The 26281-nt window shown below is 45.5% G+C and overlaps 1 protein-coding gene across 1 annotated transcript in view; it reads right to left on the reverse strand.

The window, feature by feature from the left end:
* Nucleotides 1-5422, reverse strand: part of LOC147100385 (sialic acid-binding Ig-like lectin 12) — a 72802-nt gene extending 67380 nt beyond the window's left edge. The window contains exons 1-4 of the mRNA XM_085968231.1: nucleotides 5374-5422; nucleotides 5236-5292; nucleotides 4349-4693; nucleotides 1464-1766 (exon numbers count right to left, since the gene is read on the reverse strand). Coding sequence (XP_085824357.1) covers nucleotides 1464-1766; nucleotides 4349-4693; nucleotides 5236-5292; nucleotides 5374-5422 — 754 coding nt within the window. The remainder of the gene's footprint in view (nucleotides 1-1463; nucleotides 1767-4348; nucleotides 4694-5235; nucleotides 5293-5373) is intronic.
* Nucleotides 5423-26281: the final 20859 nt, after the last annotated feature.

Genomic DNA, 26281 nt, shown 5'->3' on the forward strand with positions numbered 1-26281 from the left:
ATTTGGTGGTAAGAGCCACACTGCCACTGCGGCAGTTTGGGCAGGGCAGGTGGCGGAGGGTATAGCCAGGCGGAGAGGCTTCAGTAAGGGGCAAGGTGTCATCCGCGAACCAAGTTTCTGTCAAGTCCGTGAGATCAATACAATCATCCACAATAAGGTCATGGATGGCAAGGGCCTTGTTCACGAATGAAAAGATATTTTGGAGGAAGATGTGGAGAGGGGTGGTGATTATTGATCAGCTGGCAGAGTCCACAAGGTCAGCAGTGGGAGAGTGAACAGGACAGGAAGGAGGTTGGTAGGATTAGCCTCCAGCAGGTGCGCGCGGTGGGACGGTAGGCAAGAGAGTAGGATGGAACAGTTAGGTTTGCTGCTCATATGGAGGCAGCAACAAGTGTCTCGATGTGCCCTCCAGAGATTGCTGAGAGAGGCACAGAGGGAAGCTGCGGGATTATCTAAGAAGGACTCAAGCCTGGGAGAGCAGCAGGAGAATAAGAGGGTAGAGAAATAATGAAGGGTTGATGCAGGGATTTGGATGAACAAAGTGGAGAAATGAAAGGAGGTATGATTGGGTAACAGGAAGGGAGGGAGACAGGAGAGAAGGGCTCAAGAGGGGTAAAGAAAAGAGAAAGGAAAAGGGAGATAGAAGTAATGGGATTGAGTCTGGAACAGCAGCCAAAATGAACACAGAGGAAATTCAGGTTACATCGGCATGGCAAAGATGAGGATAGATATGTCCTGGTTATAGAGGGAGAATAGGAAGGAGACAATAAGAGGGAGTCCAAAGTTAAAGTAAGAGGGGGAAAAATTCAGTATCGCCCCGTTTGGGGCGCCATTATCGGCCGTGCGCAAAGTTTAGCGCCTGGCACTAATTATCGCCTCCGACGGCAAACTTGGCTTTTAGTGCCCCTGGAGGCGACTGGAGTGCTAAATCAGCAAGGAAGGGCAAATCAAAATGAACCTGCAAAGTGCTGCTCAGCACTCAAAACTCCTTCACACAGCGTTGAATCTCTCCAGAAGTCTCTCTCTCTCTCTCAGAATGCGTGGTGCAAAAATGTCATCCGCAAAAAAAGGCAGGAAGCGGTCGCCTTTAAATAGCGCTCCCCCAGTCCCTTTCTGACAGCAAAACGCTCCCCTCAACCTGCCGTTGCTAGCGGCAGGCGGTAAGGCAGGGGACGCCACTCAATATCCGGTCCGGGGCGCTAACGGGACGTTGCGCACTCGACTGATGTCACGATCTGCCGGCGCAGGAGATCGTGGTGGTAGTGTTTAGCACCGCCGCAAAATGTCTAGTTAATTTCGCGAGTGGCGCAAACATCGTTGCGCCCGGCCTCTAGTTGCTTTGCGCCCCAATTGGCGCCCTTTTAAGGCACTAACGGGAGGTGCAAACAACTGAATTTTTCCCCCAGACTCTAGCATTACAGAGAATAAAACTAAGTATTTAAAAGGTTAAAGATCATACTCACACATAACATGTAGTTTGATCTCATTTATTACTGGCTGCCTGAAAGTCACGTGGTTGATCTGACATCTACAGACAGATCCATGGTCTCTCGCTTTAGGGACGATCTGAAGCTGGCTGGTGGCAACAGATGTATCGTCACCAGATCTTTTCAAGGTCAGTGTAGTGATGTTTGTGGAGATGTTTGTTCCAAGGCATGCCCAGGTAAAGGAGATATTTTCAGAGTACAATCCCTTGGCAGAGCAGGTCAGGCTGGACTGATGTCCAGCAACCAAAGCACCATCCACAGTAGAAACTTCAGGAGGTCCTGAGAGAGAGGACAAAAGATAATATATGAAACTATAAACAGCATATCCTGCTCTGTGAATATTTATTAACATCATGTGCATTGACGTGAATGGCTACATTATTAGAGATTCTTAGTGCCACTATTCTAAAAATGTATTGCATATCATAATGTAAAATTATTTATTGCTGAATGAATAGTTAATTCTAAATTAAAATATACTTTGCCATACTTTCATGCAGAACCTGTTATTTTGGTAAAATAGAGTCACATAGGTAGTTAAAGTAGGGGGAAAAATTGGGTTGATTTGCGCCTCCCGTTAGTGCCCCGAATTCAGCGGGAGGTTAGCAGTGGCGGCGGCAGCCGGTAGCACTCCGTGGCACTGCGCCTCCGCCGATGGCATCATCGCCATGGACAGCACCTAGCTCGTGCCCCAGCCGCGAGCTTGGCTCGCGCCCCTGACCTATTGCTGGACGCTATGTTCGGCAGGGTCAGGGGGGCGTTTCTGCGGCCGCAGCGGCGCAAATTAAAGGGCAGGTGCCAGGTGGCCATCTTTCCTCGGGCCGCCTGCCAGCATCTGTCCCCTCTCACCTCCTCTTGCTGGGTGCCGGCCGCGATCGGGCAGCCCGGCACTCCTCGTGAGTGCCGGGCTCTTTTGCCGGCTCCCCGCTCCCCAGTGGTCCAGCAGGGCCCCAGTGCGCGCTGCACTAGGCCCCTCCACTTTAATCAGGGGAGGGAGGGCTACAGTACCGCAGCGCTACGTGCCGAGGCGCGTGGCGCTACTGCATGTAGAGCCGCGATATTGAATGGGAGCGCCACAAGAGGGAGGAGGAGCACTTCTAGTAGCGCCTCGCCTCTTGCTTGAGGCGCTACCATTCAATTTCGGGCGCGGGGACACTAACTTTGCCCGGCGAAGTTATCACCCCGAAGGGAGCGTGAGCCAACCTTTGCCCCGTAGTCTATTAGATGAAAAAAATCAAGAAGCAAAACATACATTAGAGAATTATACTAATATCACTCTAGATAGCTGCTCAATACTGGGATTTCTCAATAGCAATCATCTGATCAGAGTAGCTCACGTACCATAGTCCTATGTTCTACATTACCTACTAGGCAGCATTAATGTCACATTAAGACAGTGCGGACCTGGGAGGAGCGGCGAGGCGGCGGCGGCGGCGATAAAAGGAGAGCCCGAGGCGCAGGTAGGCCCCACAGCAGCAGCGGCGGCAGTGCGGACCTGGGAGGAGTGGCGAGGCGGCGGCAGCGATAAAAGGAGAGCCCGAGGCGCAGGTAGATTTACCAATCTCCGAGCTCCGAGAGCGGGAGAAGTCAAAAGTAATCGAAGTGTGACGTCACCAGAAAGCAGGTAAGTGATTGGTTGGTGAGTATTTCTCTCTTTCTCATTTTTTCCAAACTTAAATTTTGTGGTTTATATTTTCTAGGGTCTCTTTATTTATCACACTTTTTCCTGCTGAATATATTCATTGAAATTGCTTAGCAACTAACTATCACACTTTTTGTCCATTTTAGTTGCCATTTGTTGATTATATGACTTCATTTTGAGTTCTGATGATGGGGTCAAGCCAAAACATTAACCTAGCTCTTCTCTTTACAGCTGCTGACTGCCCTGCTGTATATTTTCAACATTTGCAAGGTTTTTTCATTTTATTGGATTATTAATTTGATATTATTGGTTTTATAATGGAACAACTCTAAGTATTTAGAGCATTAATTGGAACTGGAGACATTAGAGGACAATTTTTCCAAAAGGTAACTGAGCATGGGGTTAACATAAACAAGTATAAAACTAGCCAATCTAGTAATTGTTTTAACAATTGTAAAACTAATATCTTGTGGTATGAATGCAATAGACAATGAAAGTGAAGAAGATACAAAAGTCATTTCACTGATGGCCTTCATACCTCACTCATGCGCCCCTCACTATTGACTCTAAACAGCAAGTGATCACAAACCAGCTACAGAGAACATAATTCCAAAGATGAGCGCTGATTTACCTCCTGCGTTCTTCGAGGTAGCAATAAAATTCGCTTAAATAACCTGGTCCTACATACTTAATAGTGTATGTTCCCGTAAATGGTTTGGTGCAAATGTTATTGCATCCATAATTAATACACACACAGTATGTACATAGAAATTTACAACATAGAAGGAGGCCATTCGGCCCATCTTGTCCGTGCCGGCCGACAAAGAGCTATCCAGCCGAATCCCACTTCCCAGCACTTGGTCCTTGGCCTTGTAGGTTACGGCGCTTCAAGTGCATATCCAAGTAATTTTTAAATGTGATGAGGGTCTCTGCCTCTACCACCCTTTCAGGCAGTGAGTTCCAGACCCCCACCACCCTCTGGGTGAAATTATTTCCCCTCAAATCCCCTCTAAACCTCCAACCAATTACTTTAAATCTCTGCCCCCTGGTTATTGACCCTTCTGCTAAGGGAAATAGGTCCTTCCTATCCACTCTATCCAGGCCCCTCATAATTTTATACACCTCAATTAGGTCTCCCCTCAGCCTCCTCTGTTCCAAAGAAAACCGTGTAGATGTAACCACTGTCTTTTTACTTATTACAAGATATGCAATACTTTACCATAAATCTGTATCCGTGTTCCTTGCCCCTTTCTCTCTACTGGCGGGTAGCTTGTCGGTACCTTCACCACACAGGTATAATTATAGTCAGAGTGACCAAAAGAAACATTTTCAATCTTCAGTGATGCAACACAGTGCCTCAAACCAACCGGAGTAACGTCAGGAATGCAGACCGGTATAACTTCAATGGGAGTATCAGGGAGCCCTGGAGAACTCCTGTACCAGGCTGGATGGAGCCAGTCATCATTACTTCCATTATAAATAAATGTACAGTTTATTGTGACTGACTCTCCTCTCAGGACACTGACCAGACGCGGCTGAGTCACCTCCTCAATCAGCGAGACACCTGATGGAATAAAATAAGTTTGTCATTTTCAGTTTGAGGCCCAGTTAGCAATTCTTTCAACATAAATAGGAAACATCAAAAACTCAATTTGAACGGTGTTGAATTTGAGATATCCTTCCTATTGGATCTAATGTAAAAAAAAACTGTTAAAATATTTGTCTTTTTCAGATTTAATTCTAAACTATGTGACGTTTTTGAGACCTGATATTCTGAAGTAATTTATTTTACTGTTTTGAATTTGTATTATTCTGCACAAACTGTCGCAGACTGATCAGGATGTCACCATAATAATCTATGGGAGATCTTTGCTTCCAGTTCTGTGAAGTAGCTGCTATCACTTTGAACACTGTTCAGTGAATGACCTACTTTTACCCAAGATCGACACAACTTTAAATAACCCGACACGTATATCAGTGTAAGGATTCACAATCAATAATACACGACAGCATCTCAACCTAAATATCAGTTATATAGAGGAGACTTAACCCAACCAATGTGATGTGGGGCTTTGAACACTGACCTTAATCTAGTGTCCAAATTACACGGCTCTTTCTCACTTAGACTCTGCAGTTCCACAACTATTAAATCGCTGAAGTTTTCTAAAAGGGGGATAGAATGTCTGTAAAATCCACATCCCAGCGCCACGTTACTGTACAAATCTCCCGATCAAAGTAACTTACCTTGAACTCCTGTCGGTAAAATCAAAAGCAGCTTCAGCAAGAGTTGCATCTTTCACTGTTCCTGGACGTTCCTAAAGCTGCTTCAACTCGAGACTTGTAACCAGTTACAATGCTGTTTCTCGGTGTATTTCAGGCATCAGCGCGGATGCGCCGCCCAGTAAATGACCTGCATTTCACACCGAGACCGGCAGAAAATGCGAAAAACCATGGTTTTTGCCACAGTGAGGGAGGAAGTTACGTGGGAAGCGAAGAAAGGTTTTTTTTTCTGAGTGACTGTTCTGTCAAGTTCGAGCAGATGACGAGAATCTGTGTAAAGAAATGTAAGATCTGAGAGCGTGGGTCAAATAGTATCCAAGACAGTTACAGCTCCACAGCCTGGAGCTCTGAATGCTGCATTGGAATCACTTCATTGCCACTTCTATCACTTCAAGTCTTCTTCTTCTCTGCTTAGGCAGTCCCTCGGAACCGAGGATGACTTGCTTCCACATTAAAAATGAGTTTGCAGGTGACTGATGAGTCCAATGCGGGACCTATAGTCGCTGTCACAGGTGGGGCAGACTGTGGTTGAAGGGGCGGGTGGGTGGGGTGCTTGGGTTGACGTGCGTTCCTTGCACTGCCTGCGCTTGGCTTCCACTTGCTCCCGGCGAAGAGACTCGAGGTGTTCGGCGCCTTCTCGGACGTGGGCGTGTTACAAGTTTCACAAAGACAGTTTGTACTGCTTCAACTTACCATGGAATCCCACGAATACAGTTGTTATTTTCTACCTGCACACACTTTTACAGAACAAATCCCTCACTTCCTAGAATTACATCAATTAAATTGCTCAGAGGCATGGGTGTATTATTATTCTTACTTAAGTTCCTCATACATTGTGGAAACACTAGGCCCGTATTTTCCAATGCCTACGGGTGTGTACGCACTGTGTACACACCCGTAGGGACCTCGCAAGTGCCGGTTTCAGGCATGCGAAGCGCATGCGCTGAAAACCGGCATTTGCGATCTGTCAAGAATCTTCTTGAAAGATCCTCCGCCTGCCCTGGAGAAGGGCCTCTGCAGGGGGAGAGTTCCACTTTCTGCAGAACCTCCGCCCGCTGAAAACCCTTAGAAATCTTATGCCTGGCAAAAGCAGCGTAAGGCCTGCTTTTACCAGCACAAGAGTTGAAAAAAGTAAATTAATAATTTAAAAAAACTTTTAAAAAAGGTAAGTTTATTTTTAACCCCGTAAAAAACATGAATTCTTTTTTCAAAAAATAAAATTTTTGTTTAAAATATTTAATTTAATGTAATTTTAACTCATTTTAAAAATGTGATTTAAAAAAAAATTCTTTAATGTTTTGATGTCCTTTTTCAGTGATCTCCATTCATATAGGTCTACCTGTCAAAAGTATGAAGGGGAATTCCCGTCTCCCATTGGCTCGCCTGGCCCACGTGATCCGAGGGACGCTTGCGAACCGCCTGCGCACCTGGAATACGTGGGCCCTGTGCATTTCGTAGAGCAGAGGCCCAGGAGCGGAAGTGGCTGGACCTCGGGAGCCCTCAGGTAAGTGGGTAGATTTTTTTCCCGATAGGAGGCCCCCGCACGCAGGAAACCTCCTATCGGAAATTATGGGCTTAAGACTGCAGTGATCCTGCAGATAGCAGTGTCAGGCCAGTACCTGTGGAGTGTGGTGCGCAGCCTGCAGATTGGAGTTATACCACCTCGGTGCATCCCTGGAGCTCTTAGTAAAAACAGCTCTGTGCTTCGATGCATGCTTAGAGCCCCACCCTCTGGTTTTGACTGGTGGGTGGGTGCGAGCATCAACTTCCTCATAACACTAAAAAGACTCCATACAGAGTTTTCACACTGTTCGATGGAAGGTATGGTACCTTTAGAATGTAGTCTGTGTGAACTCAAAGCGTGTGAGATGGCTGCCCTGGTCGGACTTTCACACCACTTGCCTTTAGTGCACACCGGGGTCGGATTGTGAGCTGACCCCTAACTTACACTGCCACATTTGCATCAATGCATATCTGAAACTGCTTTGTATTGGCACAAAGTCACAGTATAACTGCAGCCTAATGGCACTGTCGGCGCTGTCCCTATGCTAACTACCAGTGCTCCACCTTGTGCACAACTTCAGCATAGCATTGCTAAGTTTCTGATGAATTGATGGGGTGCTCTTGTAAATGTCCCCTGTGGTAAATTAGCCCATTGGCACTCACAGTCTGTGCTCACTCCTGAGCAATGACTATGTGGGCACATGCTAAAATATTCTGGCAAAGAAGCAATGCTTTCAAAGAGGGGAGAAACTAGGCAAGAAAGAAAAATTCTGGTTTGACAAAACAAGGGAATTTCAATTAGGAATCTGTTACTCTTTGCAATAATCAATAGCTGCAGTTTTCAGCAGTTCCAGTGTTAACACAAGATTAGGACTCATGGGATTGGGGGTAATATATTAGCATGGATTGAGAATTGGTTAACAGAGAGAAAACAGAGAGTAGGAATAAATGGATCAATTTCAGGATGGCAGGGTGTAACTAGTGGAGTGCCTCAAAGATCAGAGCTGGGGACTCAGCTATTTACAATCTATATCAATGACTTAGATGAGGGGACCGAGTGTAATATATCCAAGCTTGCGAACGATAGAATCATAGAATGGTTACAGCACAGGAGGCCATTCGGCCCATCGAGCCTGTGCCGGCTCTCTGGAAGAGCACTTCAGCTAGTCCCACACCCCTGCCCTATCCCCGTAGCCCTGCAATTTCTTTTCCTTCAGGGACTTAACCAATTCCCTTTTGAAAGCCACGATTGAGTCTGGCTCCACCACCCTTTCAGGCAGTGCATTCCAGATCCTAACCACTCGCTGCTTAAAATGTTTTTCCTCATGTCGCCTTTGGTTCTTTTTCCAATCACCTTAAATCTGTGACCTCTGGTTCTTGACCCTTCCGTCAATGAGAACAGGTTCTCTCTATCTACCATGTCTAGACCCCTCATGATTTTGAACACCTCTATCAAATCTCCTCTCAACCTTCTCTGCTCCAAGGAGAACAACCCCAGCTTATTTGGTCTATACACATAACTGAAGTCACTCATCCCGGAAAGCATTCTCGTAAATCTTTTCTGCACTCTCTCTAAGGCCTTCACATCCTTCCTAAAGGAGGTGGGTTGGCAATTTACATATGATAATGAGGCCTGAAGCTTCTACTTTAACCTGCTTTGCCGGTTTTACTGCAGGTGGCCGGGGATTCCAGGGCTCGGGATTCCCGGTGGCTGCAACGAAGTGGCCTCAGCCTCGGGGAGCAATCCTTGTGGGCCGGGAAGAGCAGGAGTGCTTCCTCCCGGCCCCCCAAACTGCCCCACCATCCTGGCCTTCCCCGGGGTTGGGGATCTGACCCCCCCCAGGCCTGGAAACCCCCACCCCCCCAGGATCACGACTGGGTTCCGGGGTCAAAGATCGAACACCCGGGGATCGGGACACCGCTTGGACCCCCCCGGGGGATCGGACCACCCCAAGACTTGGAGCCCCCCCCCCCCCCCCACCATCCAGGGCCCAGCACTTACCTTTTGCTGTGGCCTCCTTCTCTGAGTTCCCCGCACAACTGGAAGACAGTCTGTCAATCAGGATGACTTCCAGGCGGGGAACCCGCCCCTGACATCGCACGCACACTCTGGAGTTTTGTGTCATCTGCAGATTTTGAAATTGTGCCCTGTACACCCAAGTCCAAGTCATTAATATATATCAGGTAAAGCAGTTGTCCTAGTACCGACGCCTGGGGAACACCTTCCTACAGTCTGAAAAACACTACTCTCTGTCACTTAGCCAATTTCGTATCCATGCTGCCACTGTCCCTTTTATTCCATGGGCTTCAACTTTGCTGGCAAGCCTATTAGATGGCATTATATCAAACGCCTTTTGGAAGTCCATGTACACCACATCAACCGCACTGCCCTCCTCAACTCTCTCTGTTACCTCATCAAAAAACTCAATCAAGTTAGTTAACACAATTTGTCTTTAACAAATATGTGCTGACTTTCCTTAATTAATTCACAGTTGTCCAAGTGACTGTTATTTTTGTCCCTGATTATCATTTTTAAAAGCTTCTCCACTACCAAGGTTAAACTGACTGGCCTGCAGTTGCTGGGCTTATCCTTACACCTGTTTTTGAAAAAGGGTGTAACATTTGCAATTCTCCAGTCCTCTGGCACCACACCTGTATCTTGGGAGAATTGGCAAAATATGGCCAGTACCTCCGCAATTTGCATCTTAACTTCCCTCAGCATCCTAGGATGCATCCCATCTGGTCCTGGTGACTTATCTACTTTAAGTACAGCCAGCCTTTCTAGTATGTCCTTTTTATCAATTTTTATCCCATCCAGTATCTTCACTACTTCCTCTTTCACTATGACTTTGGCAGCATCTTCTTCCTTGGTAAAGACCAATGCAAAGTACTCATTTAGTACCTCAGCCATGCCCTCTGCCTCCATGCATAGGTCTCCTTTTTGGTCCATAATCAGCCCCACCCCTCCTCTTACTACCCGTTTACTATTTATATGCCTATAGAAGACTTTTGAATTCCCTTTTATGTTAGCTGCCAATCTATCCTCATACTCTCTCTTTGCCCCACTTATTTTCTTTTTCACTTCCCCTCTGAATTTTCAATATTCAGCCTGATTCTCACTGGTATTCTCAACCTGACATCTGTCATACGCGTTCTTTTTTTCCTTCACTTACTTCCTATCTCTTTCGTCATCCAGGGAGCTCTGACTTTGGTTGCCCTACCTCAACTATATCCCAACCATCTCCTCTTTAAAGGCAGCCCATTATTCAATTACAGTTTTGCCTGCCAATCTTTGATTCCTATTTACTCTGGTCAGATCCATTCTCAACCCACAGAAATTGACCTTCCTCCAATTAAGTATTTTTACTCTAGATTGCTCCCTGTTCTTTTCCATAGCTAATCTAAACCTTATGATACTATGATCACTGTTCCCTAAATGTTCCCTTACTGACACTTGCCCACCTCATTCCCCAGAACCAGATTCAGCAATGCCTCTTTCCTCGTTGGGCTGGAAACGTACTGATTAAGAAAGTTCTCCGGAACACTCTTCAGAAATTCTTCCTCCTCTCTGCCCTTTACACTATTACTATCCCAGCCTATATTAGGATAGTTGAAGTCCTCCATTATCACTACTCTATAGTTCATGCACCTCTCTGTAATTTCCCTACAAATTTGTTCCTCCATATCTTTCCCACTATTTGGCGGCCTATATAATACACCTAGTAGTCTAATGGCACCTCTATTATTTCTTAACTGTAACCAAATAGATTCTGTCCTTGATCCCTCCAGGACATCCTCTCTCTCCAGTGCTGTAACATTCGCCTTAACCAATACTGCCACCCCACCTCCTTTCTTTCATTACCTATCTTGGGAACAGAAGTGGGGCGCTAACCAACTAGCGCCCGGGCACAGCAAACCCTGCGCCTCTTCCCAAATTGAGCGGACATTTAGCGCCGGCGCTAAACCATAGCGCCCGCTCACCAGCACACGCAGATCATGGCATCATTCCAGAGTGCAACGCCCTTGGGACGCCCCGGTCCGGAAATTCAGTGGCGCCCCCTGCCGTACCGCCTGGCGCTAGCAACGACTGGGTGAGGGGACTGTTATGCTGTCTGAAAGGGACTGGGGGAGCGCTATTTAAAGGGGAACACCTCCTGCCTTTTTTTTAAGGTGACATTTTTGCACCACACATTGTGAGAGAGAGAGACAGACTTCTGGAGAGATTCCACACTGTGTGAAGGAGTTTTGCAGGTTGGTTTTGATTTGCCCTTCCTTGTATCGATTTAGAAGAGACTGTGGGGTCTGCACTCTGAGATCTTTCCCTGGTTCTCTTCATTGTTCTTTCCAGCAGATTAGATGTAAAGGTCTCTCCAGGCTGAGATTCAGGCCGAGATTCAAGGCTGCAATGAGCAGGATGTGGCTGGAGAGCAAGGCAAGATCAACGCTCCCCTTTAAGAAAAAAACAGAAAATGCAGGAGAAACTCAGCAGGTCAAGCAGCATCTGTGAAGAGAGAAACAGATTTAACGTTTCAGGTCAATGACCATTCGTCAGAACTCCCCTTTAAGAATTGGATGGTGCCAGTGTGTCTGTGTTCCATTGCTGACTGAAATCACATGAGCTTCGCCAGCACTGTGAGGTAGCGCCTCGCTCCGCTGGGTTAGCGCCTTAAGACTGTTGTGCAGCGCCTGATTTAGCGCCGCAATCACCCTCAGGGGCTCAGGTACCCAATTTCGCAGGAGGTGGCGATAATTTGTGCCTGGCGCTAAACTTTGCGCACCGCCAATACTAGCGCCCCAAACGGGGCGATACCGAATTTCTCCCCCCTTATATCCAGGAATATTTATTACCCAATCCTGCCTTTTTTTTGAGCCAGGTCTCCGTTATCGCCACAACATCATATTCCCACATAGCTATTTGTGCCTGCAGCTCACCAACCTTATTTACCACGTTTCATGCATTTACACACATGCACTATAAACCTATCTTAGACCTTGTATTCTCTCTTAGTATGACCCCACCTAATACCTTATTATTTCTTATTACTCTAGTTTCTCCCAATCCTCTGTGCACTTTGTTTCTCACTACATCCTAGTGCCCATCCCCCTGCCAAATTAGTTTAAACCCTCCCCAGTAGCACCAGCAAACACCCCCCAGCGAGGATGTTGGTCCCGGCTCAATTGAGGTGCAACCCATCTGGCCTGTACAGATCCTACCTCCCTCAGAACTGGTCCCAATGCCACAAGAATCTAAAGCCCTCCCTCTTGCACCATCTCTCCAGCCATGCATTCATTGCTCTATCCTCCTATTCCTATACTCACTAGCTCATGGCACCAGGTGTAATCCAAAGATTACTACCTTTGAGGTCCTGCTTTTTAATCTCTTTCCTAGCTCCCTAAAATCTGCCTGCAGGACCTCATCCCTCTTTCGACCTATGTCGTTTATACCGATATGGACCACGACCTCTGGCTGTTCACCCTCCCCCCTCAGAATGTTCTGCAGCCGTTCAGTGACATCCTTGACCCTGGCACCAAGGAGGCAACATACCAACATACCGATACAAAGCTAGGTGGGAAAGTAAACTGTGAGGAGGATGCAAAGAGGCTGTAAAGGGATGTGACCCTTTGTTCTAGACTCTAGCTAGGGGAAACAGCCTCTCAGCATCTACCCTCTTAGAATTTTATATGTTTCAATGCTGAGAGGCTGTTTCGCCTGGCTGGAGAGTCTAGAACTAGGAATCATAGTCTCAGGATAAGGGGTCGGCCATTTAGGACTGAGATGAGGAGAAATCTCTTCACTCAGAGGGTTGTAACTCTTTGGAATTTTCTACCTCAGAGGGCTATGGATGCTCAGTCGATGAGTATATTCAAGACTGAGATTGATAGTTTTTGGGCACTAAGTGAATCAAGGGATATGGGGATAAAGCGAGAAATGTAACAGTTCAGCCATGATCTTATTGAATGGCGGAGCAGGCTCGAGGGGCCATATTGTCTACTCTTACTCCTATTTCTTATGTTTTATGTTCTTAACTGTGCCTCCTCCGTATGCGCTATTTGGGGTAAACTTTTATGCCCGTGTTGTTTCACTCCAACATGAGTTGTTTAATCACTTGGTTATATAGTTGCTTGAAAAAGAATACTAAAGGTAAGTGAACAGGAATGTGGGATAAAATGAGATGGCTGATGTGGAGAAAATCCCTGACACAGACTTATTTTCTCCCTTCAGCTTACAGTCATAAACTTTACATTATCAAATTACCAACATATATGCTCCAAGTTTTTGCATTAAGGCCATGCAAATGTATTTAATTTATATCACAGAGTCACGTTGAGAGAAAATAAATTTATTAAAAGATTCAATCGGGTAGGGAACTCTGTTTTAACTATTCAGACTATGCTCTGATTCTTGGTAAATCCAAAAACCACAATAGCAGAACTGGGGTAGAAAACATTACCAGACTAGAGTATCGGACTGACACCATCAAACACAGCAGTGGAACTGATCTGCACCATATACACAACACCAACTAATGACAGCAAAATACTGCAGATGCTGGAAATCCGAAATACCAAAGAAAATGCTGGAAAAACTCAGCAGGCCAGGCAACATCCGTGGAGAGAAATTAGAGTCGACGTTTCGGGTCGAAACCCTTTTTCAAAACTGGAAAGGAAATGAAATAGATCGAAGGCAGGGCTGCGATAGAACAAAAGAAGTAAAGAAGCATTAAGAGGTATTCAAAACCAGACGAGAAGGTCTGAGCCGTCTTTTGTCTCCACTAGTCCTATTACCTTCTCGTCTGGTTTTGAATACCTCTTAATGTCTCTTTACTTCTTTTGTTCTATCGCAGCCCTGCCTTCGATCTATTTCATTTCCTTTCCAGTTTTGAAAAAGGGTTCACCCGAAACGTCGACTAATTTCTCTCCACGGATGTTGCCTGGCCTGCTGAGTTTTTCCAGCATTTTCTGTTGTTATTACCAACTAATGACAGGTGCATTTATTTCAGGGCCACATGGCTTGTTGTCACATTGACATTTTATTTTTCTTCTTTAAACAGGTGCATGCAGATCCCACATTTCCATCCATTAATGCTCAATAGATGAAGAATTGTAAATTGTAGACATGATATCCCCTAGGCAGAAAATTGAATTTTGAGCACAGTACTTTTAAATGGATTTTATGCCATTCTGAATGTTCCACTGGATGTTTCTGGTGGAAACTATTTACCACATACCACTGACAACTACCAGCTCAACCAACCAAGGGTGCAGATTGAAAGTGCTTTAGACTTTTGGCTATCCCATGACTTCTGCCTTCTGCCATGTGTTCTCTCTGAGCTTCTCTCTTCACACATCAATTTCTCACCCACAAGTGGCAAAGACAACCCCAGGCTCCTTTTTACACAACCACTGAACTCCTGATCACTCAAGTCCCCTTTGTAGCCTCCATGCTAGCTAACATCAATGGTCTCCATTCCTCCTGAAAACATCAACTGCGAGCCACCCATCCTCTCCAAAGGAAGATAGTCCTGGTTATCATCAGCCAATCATTACAGCCCCAGGATATCACTGCAGGCGTTCCTCAGGGAAATATCTTCAACCCAACCATCTTCAGGTGCTTCATCAATGATCTTCCTTCCATCATAAGGTCAGGATAAAGGCTGTTCACTGATCATTTTACAGTGTTCAGCTTCATACACAACTCCTTCAATAATGTAGTAGCCCATGTCACCCTTAAGTGGGAGCTGGATACATCCAGGCTTGGGCTGATAAGTGGAAGGTAACATTCATGCCACTTAAGTGCCAGCTAATGACCATCTTGAATAAGAGAAAGACCAACTGTTATAAATCTCATCACCATCAAGAAACTACTCATGAAATAACACTGGATGGCCAGCTGGTGGCGCCGTCCAAGGAGTATAAATACTCGGGCGTGGGCCCAGCTATCCAGGGACATTTTGTAAGACAGGAACTAGTGAAGTACAACTAGACCTCCATGTTCTGAAACAAGTTGATTAAAGCCTTGCTTTATACAAACCAAGTGTGTAATGAGTTTTATTACATCACCAACCATCTCCCCTTGAATTTCCATGGCACCACCACCAAGTCCTCCACCATCGATAGCATGGGTGTCACTACTAACCAGAAGCTTAGTTAGACCAGCCAGTTAAACACCATGGCTATAAGAACAAGGCAGAAGCTGGGTACTCTTTGACCCTGAACTCGCAAAACTTCTCTACTATCTACAAGACTTGAGTCAGGTGTGTGATGGAATACTTACCACTCACCTGCCAGCTAAAGACCATGCAGCTGTGTGGAAGAGTCAGCTGTGGCGTCGTGGTAGCATTCTCACCTCCGAGTCAGAAAGTTGTTCAAGTCCCACTTCAGAGCATGAAATCTAGGATGACACTTCAGTGTAGTACTGAGGGAGTGCTACATTGTCGGTAGTGTCGTTTTTCAGATGAGACATTAAACCGAGGCCCCATCTGCCCTCTCAGGTAGATGTAAAAGATCCCATGGCACTTTTCCAAAGAAAAGCAGAGGAGTTCTCCTCGATGTCCTGGCCAATATTTATGCCTCAAACAATGTCATTAAAACAGATTATCTGGTCATTATCACATTGCTGTTTGTGGGACCTTGCTTTGTGCATACTGGCTACAGCATTTCCTACATTACAACAGTGACTACACTTTAAAAGTACTTAATTGGCTGTAATGTGCATTGGGACATCCTGAGGTCGTGAAAGGTGCTACATAAATGCAAGTCTTTCTTTAATTTCTTTTGCAGCCTCAACAGCATTCATGCGTTTTGATGCCATCAACACAAAGCAGTTCACTTGATTGGTGCCCCTACTATTGGACCCAATTTCCAACCCTGCCCTCACCTCTGCATTGTGGCTGAAGTATGTACAATCTACAGGATGCATTGCAGCAACTCCCTTCCCTGTGGCCGCCACCACCAAGCAGTACAAGACTAGCAATGTTGTGGGAACACCATCACCTGCAGGTTCCCCTCCAAGCCACACACTATCCTGACTTGGACCTGTATTGCTGTTCATTTATTGTTGCTGGGTCAGTATCCTGGAATTTACGACCTAACAGCATTGCGGGAGCAGCATCGCAACAAGGACTGCAGTGGTTCAAGCAGAAAGCCCACCACCACCTTTTCAGGATAACTAGGGATGGGCAATAAATGCAGCCTTGTCATTGTTGCCCGCATCCCAAGAACAAATAACAAATAACAAATAACCTATTCCTACGAAATCAAAGTCATTTAATTCAAATTATCTGATCAAACTGTTTTTTAGCACTAAATGCCCATTTTGCTGTGTTATTGGATAATTATATTTTTAGTGCAGAAATTACTTTGAATTATCAGGAATAACTATTCAGCAATCATAAGGGATTCCATTCTCTCTATGATTCATAAATTATTATAAGCAAATAACACAACAAGAAAGCTTCAATCTCCTCTATTAATATTTGGTACTGTCTACGTGGTGAAAATCAGTTCCTGTTTTGTATGTGACAACATTATTGTGGTTTTGGTTTTTAGCTCCAGTTCTGTTTTTGGGATTGATAAATGTATTATATTTATCTTCAAAAAAGCTGATACAGCTCCCAAAAAGCTGACAGCCCTGGTTATAGGTCTATGACATGTGGAAGCATGTTTTGTAATTTAAGCCGCAAGTATACACACTGTATTGAAGGAAAACAAACTTCCTTACATAAAATCATGAGGGGCAAATATAACTTGAAGGCATAAAATCGGTGATGCATTTCCAGGGAGCATAGGTTTCCCTGAAAAAAGAAGAATTTTTACATTAAAACGGTTGCACTCCAGTTGAAGCACTTCTATACCTCACACTTGCTAGATTGTTTTTAGAAAGAAAAAATAAGTGACTTTTGGGGCTGGATTTTGTGGGAGTCAGCGGGCACAGTCGGTGGCAGGTCGAGTAGGAAAGTGTTTTTTCCCTAGCAGGTCGGGACCCCACTGTGAACCCGCCGGCACGCGCCCTTACCAACTGTCGGGTCTGCCAGCGCCGAGCAGACCCGACACTCAGTGGCGGGGGAGGCAATTAAAATCATTAGTGGCTTGTTTACAGCCAGTTACCATGTTTTTTCCCAGCTTTTTGGATTTGACAGATCGCCCACCGGTTTCCGCTGTGCCTAGACCTCATCTGTGAATCTGAGGCAGGAGGTCAGTGGCCACTGAATCAGCTGATGAGTTGCCAGCTTCAAACGTCAAGTCAAAGCTTCCAGCTGATTAAGAAATGTTCCCTTAACCACTAGTTTCTCTAAACTGCATTTCCACTACAGATTCAGGATGCTGCAAGTCTTTACACAAGCCTCCATCCAGTCTGACCTCATTACCTCTCCCACCATTGACAGATCGCTTCTGTCATCTCTACTTCACCTGCCATCTAACCCTGAGCCCATTATACTCTCTTGGTCCTCAGAATCCCACCACGATCAGCCCCAACACCAGCATCACCAGTCACACCAGCAGCACCAACAACAACACCAAACTTCTCCGCAATTAACAGATGCTGCACAGGACATAGGGCATCAGCACCCAATCACATTGCTGCTCGGGAGGCCAGGGATGGCATCACCATGGCCAGATTTACTTCACCTGATGCTACACACCCTGGCTGCCACATGATGCGCCAGGTTGGCACCACCCCACACCAACACCATAAAGCATCCCTACAATGCCCAAGCCATTCTATTTCACACTCATCACCATTGCGGGGGGTACCGTTATGTCTCATCATTCACTGCAACTCACTAAGCCACTTCCAAAGGTTCACACAAATCTGTCCAAGAACGTAATGTTGAAAATAAAGATTTCAATGTTTGACAGCACATTAACAGAAACTTCACATGAACATTGGCTAAAACACCCAAGTGCCTACCCTTGTCTGTTGTTAGTTGGTATGATTGGCCAAGGATGAGGGTGAATGTGAGGGGTGGCTAGTGAGATGGGGATGTGATAATGTAGATAGAGAGGGATGGGTGGAGGTGCAAGGTAAGTTGGTGTGAGTAAGGATGTGCAGGAGTAGGGTAGGGAAGGCAGAGAGATGGGGATGTGATGAGAGGCACCGCAGGATGAGGTTGAGTGTGGTTTTATACTAATGTTTCATGATCTACTGAGATCATTGAAAGGTTTGTGGCACTGCAGCCAGGCCCTCCTGACCACATCCCTGCTTGTGCCCTCCTGTGCAATGTGCAACCAGGCTGTGTTGATCTCCTAGGGAGGTTTCTTCTGCCCATGGGAAGGGAAGAGGACCTCTCTGTGTGCTGTGACTCCCTCCATAAGCATATGGAGGGAGTCATGGGAGAGCCTGGGTGCAGCCTGCACTTCTGTGCAGTGCTTGTCAGTGTTTGCAGCACCTCAATGCTGTAGAACACTGAAAGCAGAACTGTCAAAAGAAAGTTGGCCCTGGTCCCTTTAAGGAAACCAGCTGTTGATGCGTAATCAAATGACGTCACCAGATCCGCTTCCTCTAATTGTCCAGGAAATGCGTTGGGCTGGCTTAACAAGTCCAATCATGGTAAATTCATTTCCGAGGCCGGGATAACGACTGCAGCAGGGTCGTGGCCCACCACCGATGTCACCCGCCATGGATCTGCCGTCGTTTGTAAAATTCAGCCCATGGATTTTCAACAGATCGAGCAGACCTTTACTCTCTCATATCCAACTCTTCATCTCAGTTCACTTAGGCATTCTACTCACTCCAGATCTGTTATAAAGACATTCTACCCCATCCAACTCATCTTTCATAGAGACAATCTGTCCTTCTCCAACCCTCCCAATTCATACTGACACTCTTCTTCCAACACCCTCCCCACCCCTCAGCTTCCCACCCAGTTCATGCTGACATTCTCTTCCTCCTCCAAGTCTCTCAGCTCAGGCTGGCACTCTCTCTACCTACTCCCTCTCAGTGAATACTGGCATTCTCCTTCCAGCCACTCCCTCTGTTGTTGCTGGTACTCTCCTTCCCTCAGCATTAACTGAGGGAGCAGGGAAAGGGCAGTGCCAGTGTTAACTGAAAGGAAGTGGAGAGCAAGAGTGCCAGCTTATACTGAGGGGCTTGGAGGGAGAAAAGCTTATCAGCTAATGCGGTGTCTCTCTTCCCTCCCCATCCAAAAACAGCACTCCCAGCTTCTGCCCTCCCAACAGCTTTTAACCTTCTCTCCCTTCCCTCTCAATGTACCACTGCTGGCTTCTGCCTTCTTCCCTTTCACCTTTCTTTCCTTCCTCCCTTTGCCATCCATTTGTCCTAGTCCCCTCCACTCTCCCCCTTTCCTTTCCTTTCAAGGCCATATCTATGTCAGCCCTGTTACTTGAAGTGATGCCAGCCACTGTATACTGTTAATACAAATCCCTGTTTTCAGGAGAATTCCTATCCACAGCATACAGAAGAGAGAACCACTTCCATTAGCAGCAGGACTCGGCATGGAGGGGAGATAGGTCCAGTCCATGCTGATTCTTGACTGAACTCTCAAAACACAGATTGTCAACATGTATGATTTACCCAGAATCAAATTACACACTGTATAACTAAAATGGAGTTTGACTATCTTACCCTGCATACAGAAGAGGTACATTAATTAAGTTGATCTGTAAGCGTTACCACAACTCCTCTCCCACTTTTGCTATTATATGTCAGTACATGCAGTTGCTGACCACTTTCCAGTCTAGTTTTATTTGCAGTTCATCTCCAGTTTCTGTCAGGATTGTGCAGCACAATGTATAAAGTCCCACATTGTGTTAATGAGTAAATGCTGTGTGCGACAACAGCATAGTGGTAGTGCTTCTTAGTTCCAGTTCAGATATTGGGATTTCTGAATTTATTATATTTTTCTTCAAAAAACCGACAGCTCAAGTACAGCCCTGGTTATAGGTCTATGACATGTGAAAACAAATAGGTACACAGGTTTTAAAATTTAAGCTGTAAGTATACTCAGCCTTCCTTCACTTGTTTTGAAGAAAATAAATGTAAGCACATGAAATATAACCTAACCCTAACCCTAACCTGTCAGGATTGTGCAGCACAATGTATAAACTCCCCCATTGTCTTAAAGAGTAAATGTTACAGGCATCATCCCTGTCTTAGGGAGAGAAAAGATCAGCCAGGGTTCCTTTTCATATGCAGAGAGCCTGGAGGATCAGGCTAATTTATGAGGCCCTCTATCATTGAATAGCCTCTTGCCATTGTCATGTGAAAAATGACCAACTGGTTGAGATACTGAAGAGGTGCCAGTGCCCAAGTGCCTGTATCTCAGCAGGAGTTGGTGCCTTTCAGCAGCAGGAGAAAATTGTTGTTTATTTTTTTGTTTTGCAATCCCACATTGATTAAAACAAAACATCCCTTATGTGCAGGCATTGAATGTTTTATTACAATTCAACTTTTATTAACAAGCACAAATGCTTATGAAGAGCGAGCAGAATTGAATTGTTAGTTCTAGTGACAAATTAAAACATTTGAAATATCAATAAAATAATGAAAGCAAAAGTTCTTTTGCTCCGGTTTCCTCCCACAGTCCAAAGATGTGTGGGTTAGGTTGATTGGCTATGATAAATTGACCCTCAGTGTTAGGGGGATTAAATACGTGGGGTTACAGGGATAGGGTGGGATATGTGTTGGTGTAGGGGTTACGGGGATCGGGTGGGATATGTGTCAGTGCAGGCTCGATGGGCCGAAATGGCCTCTATCTGCACTGTGGGGTTTCTGTGATTCTGTGATTCTGTGATATGACATATTTTAAATGAAGTCTTAAGAGTTTATTAGCACAGATAATGGGTTGCGTAAAGATGGAGGGGCAGAGGAATTTACCATGTTGTCAGTCACATTGTACTGATCACAGATCACTCAGTAAACTTTGGAGCATGGCAACTTTCAAGAGTGTTCAATGATTTCTTCCACAGCAGGGAGTGAAAGTAAGAAAGTAAAAATAAAACATTTTGAAGTATTTTTGTTCATACTTCCCCCACCCCCCCCCCCCCCCACCCCCAGAACAGTTCTTTTGGACAATGCAGAGTAAGTTTCAAACGTTTGATGACGACACTGTAAGAAAGAGCAATGTAGCTTGACATGAATCTTATCATTCATGTAAAAATGACTTATGTAATAATACTGGGCAGCCTGCTGGTGGCGCTGTCCAGGGAGAGTATAAATACTCGGGCATGGGCCCAGCTTGCTCAGGACATTCTTTAACAGGAACTAGTGAAGGACACAACTAGATCTCCATGTTGAAAAACAGTTGATTAAAGCCTTGTTTAATACTCTGACCAAGTGCCTAGTAGTTTTCTTACGTCATAGCTGTTCATGTAAACCATATCATTAGTCAGCTCCTAAAATATAAAATAGAAGACTGTTTAGTTTGCTGAAAATCAGTAAAAATGATTTTAATAACAAAGAAAGCCAGAACAAAAAAGAAATACAATAGGTCCAAAATTCTCAGGTCCAATGAGGCTGGAATTGTGCTCTGATCCCAGATGGTAGGCTTCGGTTTGGGCAGAACCTGAATCCACCGAGTTCCTCCCCAAAGTTGAAGTACCACAAATTGAGCAGATGCTTCTTAGGCCCGTCCCATGTTACTGCTTTCAGAGCGTGTCAGGGGGAGTTCCCAGGCTACCTCAGCAATCCTGTCCAGCTCACCACCTGAGAAGCCCAGTGGGATCCACATCTGCTGGAGAGTAGGTGTAGGTCCTATAGGGGCCCTGTACGAAAGGCCCCAATAAAGCTGGAAGTACAGTTAACTGATCCCTCATCCCACTGCTCCCTAAAGGGCAAACCAAAAAAAATTGCAGCCATTTTTTGTTTGGCCTTTCCCAAAGGAATCCCACATTGGAGCAATGAGGTGCCACTTCATCAGGGTAGATGATTCTGTTGCACTTCTATAGGTACAGACCACCGGCCCAGAGGATGCAAATTACCTCATCCCCACAATTTGGAACAGGGTCAATGGCTGGTCTAAACATGGATGGAAGCCCCACCCTACTGCACTTTAACTCTTGTTATTGGTCTATAAACAACATGAGATTTCCTCTACTATTTTTTGTGCAAAAGGATTCTTAATAAAACCTTTAAAGACTGCATGGGATGTTGAAAGGGATGTGAAAGATGTTGTTGAACAGGGCCTTATTCATTCTTTGAACTTTAGCGCCTGACATATACAATTATGAATAATAAGCACTGCCCTGTACATTAAGGTTCAGCTAATGAGGTTTTTAGACCCAAGTTTCTCTCATTCTCTGATAATAAAGATTATATGCCATTTTACTATCTTTTGAGTGGATTTGTGCCCACATTTTTCCTGATATGATTGATGAATTTGTACCTCATTTAGTATTAGATTTGGACACCATATTGTCTTGAAACATAAGATTCTGAGGGGAATTGACAGATGCTGAGAGGTTGTTTCCCCTGGCTGGAGAATCTAGAACTAGGGGGCATAGTCTCATGATAAAGGGTCGGCCATTTAAGACTGAGATGTGGAGGAATTTCTTCACTCAGAGGGTTGTGAATCTTTGGAATTCTCTACCCCAATGTGCTGTGGATGCTGAATCATTGAGTATATTCAAGGCTGAGATAGATAGATATTTGGACTCTAGAGGAATCAAGGGATATGGGAATCGGGTGGGAAAGAGGAGTTGAGGGCAAAGGTCAGCCATGATCTTATTGAATGACGGAGTAGGCTCGAGGGGTCGAATGGCCTACTCCTGCTCCTAATTCTTCTATTTTTTTTTCTTACTTTCTTATGTAACTTCACATATGCCTCTGGTATGCATTTTCCTGCTGGTTCAATTTTTATTGTGAGGCAGTTTCACAAACAAGCAGAGGGGAATAAAATGGCCACCTTTCCCCTGACCAATTCTACCTCTTCGAACTTGACCTTCCTCCTGGTTATGAACAAAGTGATAATCTTAAAAAAAATCTGCACGTGTACAAAAATACACTCAAATGCCTTCAACAAAGCAATTTAACAGAAAGTTATTTCAAAATGAGCAACAACTGATCCCCTACAGAGCAATTCATTTACTGGGGCTTATTTCTAAAAGACCACAATGATTACATTAGGTGTGAGAACTGTATTATTTTATCATTACTGATTGAAAGGAAAACATCAATACCTTAATACTTCTTGGAGACGAAAGCTTCACATTCTTACTTTTATTCAGCAATTAACCAAGCAGCTCAGTGTGGTTAGAATGAAAATGAATGCAGCAACAGCAATAGATCTCAGAACAAAAATCTGAATCCTAGTATCATCTGGAAGAAATTTGTGAAAGATCAGTGTGGTATTTTAAACGAGGAGCCTTTAGATAGTTTAAAACACAATACCGAGCCTAAAGATGTCATCTACTTCAGTGCATGCCACAGGAAAAATGTTCAAACTGATGGATAGAAACACATAATTTAAATGTCTTACTGGACCCTCTCCCACCCGTTGTGAGGGGCTTAAATTTCTCCCCCCACCCCCCAAGGTTTTTTGGAATTTCTGTCTGGCAAATGTAACAATCACAGTCGTAGGCCCAGATTTTGCTGAAAAAATAACAGCGTGTGAACGACGTACTCCATTATTAATGTGCAAATTGGCCAGCAACTTCTGGTGAGGAAGAGGTGCCCCGTGAATTGAGAATTGCCTCAAGTTACTGGCCCATTTGCACCTCTCTGCCGTTAGCTTCACAAAAACGGCATCATGCCCTTAACCACCCCATGATTTTCATGACGTTGCTACATTTGCACATTAATTGCCCAGTAAACTGGCCACAGAAAGTTAAGTCTAGTATTTAACATCAAGTACCCTTTTAATGACGTGATTGTGGCGGAGCCACCGAGAGACACTGGGTAATTAGTAATCATCCCTTTAACTACAATGTAGTGCAGCTGTGGACTGCACCTTTAAACTGTATGTAGTTTCTTGCATTTTCGCGTGATGACGTCATGACGCCGATCACGTGACCCTCAGTTGGCGCGGAGAACATGATGACGTCATGACGCCAGCTTCCAGTACTTAGTAGCAGTCTTAGAGAGGCTGTGAGGCTGCACAGACCTGTTTACATCTGCTCCTGTAGTTTTACCAATTAAGTTGTTTGTTTATTAAACTTTGTTATTTTGTTTCACTGCGTCAAACTTCATTATTCGGATAGGAACTTCCGTTCCTACATTGGTGACCCCGATCTCGTCGGACAACTTTCGTCGAGATACTTATAATGAACACGAACGCCGTTGCCCTTAAATTGCCGCAGTTCTGGGAACAGCAACCAGCAGCATGGTTTTTCCAGGCAGAAGCCCAGTTTGCACTCCGGGACATTACAGCGGATTTGACCCGTTATTATTACGTGGTCTCCGCTCTCGACAGCGCCACAGCCTCGCGGGTCGTCAGCCTCCTGGGCAATCCACCGGCAGAGGGCAAGTATGAAGCTCTAAAAACTCGTTTACTACAGGTGTTTGGTTTAAATAAGTCGGAGCGTGCACGCAGGCTTATTGCTATGCCCGGCCTCGGGGACTCAAAACCATCGGAATTGATGAGCCAAATGCTCACGCTTTTGGGTTCGGAGCCCCAATGTTTTTTGTTTCGAGAACTCTTCCTCTGCCAGCTACCTGAACCAGTTCAGGCAGCCTTGGCCAGTTCTACGATTACAGACTGTGCCGAGTTTGCTGCAGAGGCAGACAAGATTTTTACGGTCACACAGCAGAGTTGTGCAGCCACGAGGCGCCTTTCCCCTATGCGAGCAAAGTCCAGCCCTCCTCCAGCAGGCTGGTGTGTGTACCATGCCCGTTTTGGCGCCAAGGCTCGACGCTGCCATCCTCCCTGTAGTTTCGCTGAAAAAAAATCTCCAGCAGGCCCGCAAACTTCGATGAGGATGACAGGGTCTGACAAACACACCCAGTTCACCGTGGCAGTCGGTTCAGCGGGAAAACTCCTCTACATTACGGATTCCAGGACAGGGCGACGATTCTTGTGTGACACTGGTTCTCAGTGCAGTATTTTGCCAGTTTCAAAGCTAGATCTACAATCCGGCGGTCACGGTCCTTCCCTCGAGGCAGCCAATGGTGCGGCCATTCGCACGTTCGGTAAACGTTAATTTAACTCTCGGAGGTCAACGTTTTGTGTGGGAGTTTATAACGACTAAAGTATCACAAGCCATCCTGGGGGCTGATTTTTTCTGTGCCTATGGTTTTCTGGTCGACGTCCAACATTGTCAACTCATTAATGCGTCTACTTTCCACGCGGTGCCTTGCCACCGCAGCACCGCTGTCTCCTGGTCGGTTGCCTGTGCGGTTCCATCGCAGGAAGGGTTTAGGTGCCTACTCGGTGAGTTCCCGGAGCTCACCAGGCCTACATTTTCGGCAGCAGTCGCAAGGCATGGTGTGGCGCATCACATCACCACAACGGGATCGCCTGTTTACGCTTGGGCACGAAGATTGGAACCCGGAAAGCTTGCAGCCGCAAAGGCAGAGTTTCAGACCATGGAGCGCCTTGGGATTGTCCGACGCTCTGATAGTCCTTGGTCCTCCCCACTACACATTGTACCTAAACCAGGTGGCGGATGGAGGCCTTGCGGGGATTACAGACGCCTTAACGAAGCCACTATGCCGGATAGGTATCCAATACCACATATACAAGATTTTTCGGCTCATTTGGCTGGCAACTCAATATTTTCCAAAGTAGATCTCGTCCGTGGATATCACTAAGTTCCTGTGCACCCTCAAGACATCCCCAAAACGGCGGTCATCACACCGTTTGGCCTTTTTGAGTTCCTCCGCATGCCGTTTGGATTGAAAAATGCGGCTCAGGCCTTTCAGCGACTCATGGACTCTGTGTTACATAGAAACATAGAGATAGGAACAGGAGTAGGCCATTCGGCCCTTCGAGCCTGCTCCGCCATTCAATGAGATCATGGCTGATCTTCGTCTGAGATCATAGCTGATCTTACCAGTTCAGTACCCCGTCCCCGCCTTTTCTCCGTAACCCTTAATCCCCTTAGCCTTCAGAAATATATCCAATTCTCTCTTGAAAATATTTATTGAATTAGCCTTCACAGCCCTCTGTGGCAGGGAATTCCACAGGCTCACCACTCTTTGAGTGAAGAAATTCTTCCTCATCTCTGTTTTAAATGATTTGCCCGCTATTTTTAGACTGTGGCCCCTGGTTCTGTGCTCCCCTGCCATTGGAAACATTCTCTCTGAATTCAGCCTGTCCAGGCCTGCCATAATTTTATATGTTTCGATGAGATCCCCTCTCAATCTTCTAAACTCCAGTGAGTACAAGCCCAAACTATTCAATCTCTCCTCGTAGGTCATTCCCGCCATTCCAGGTATCAGCCTGGTGAATCGCCGCTGCACTCTTTCCATGGC

Source organism: Somniosus microcephalus, chromosome 26 (genome assembly GCF_052327205.1).
Source record: "Somniosus microcephalus isolate GS21.2 chromosome 26, FLI_Smic_1.0, whole genome shotgun sequence".
Classification (NCBI taxonomy): domain Eukaryota; kingdom Metazoa; phylum Chordata; class Chondrichthyes; order Squaliformes; family Somniosidae; genus Somniosus; species Somniosus microcephalus.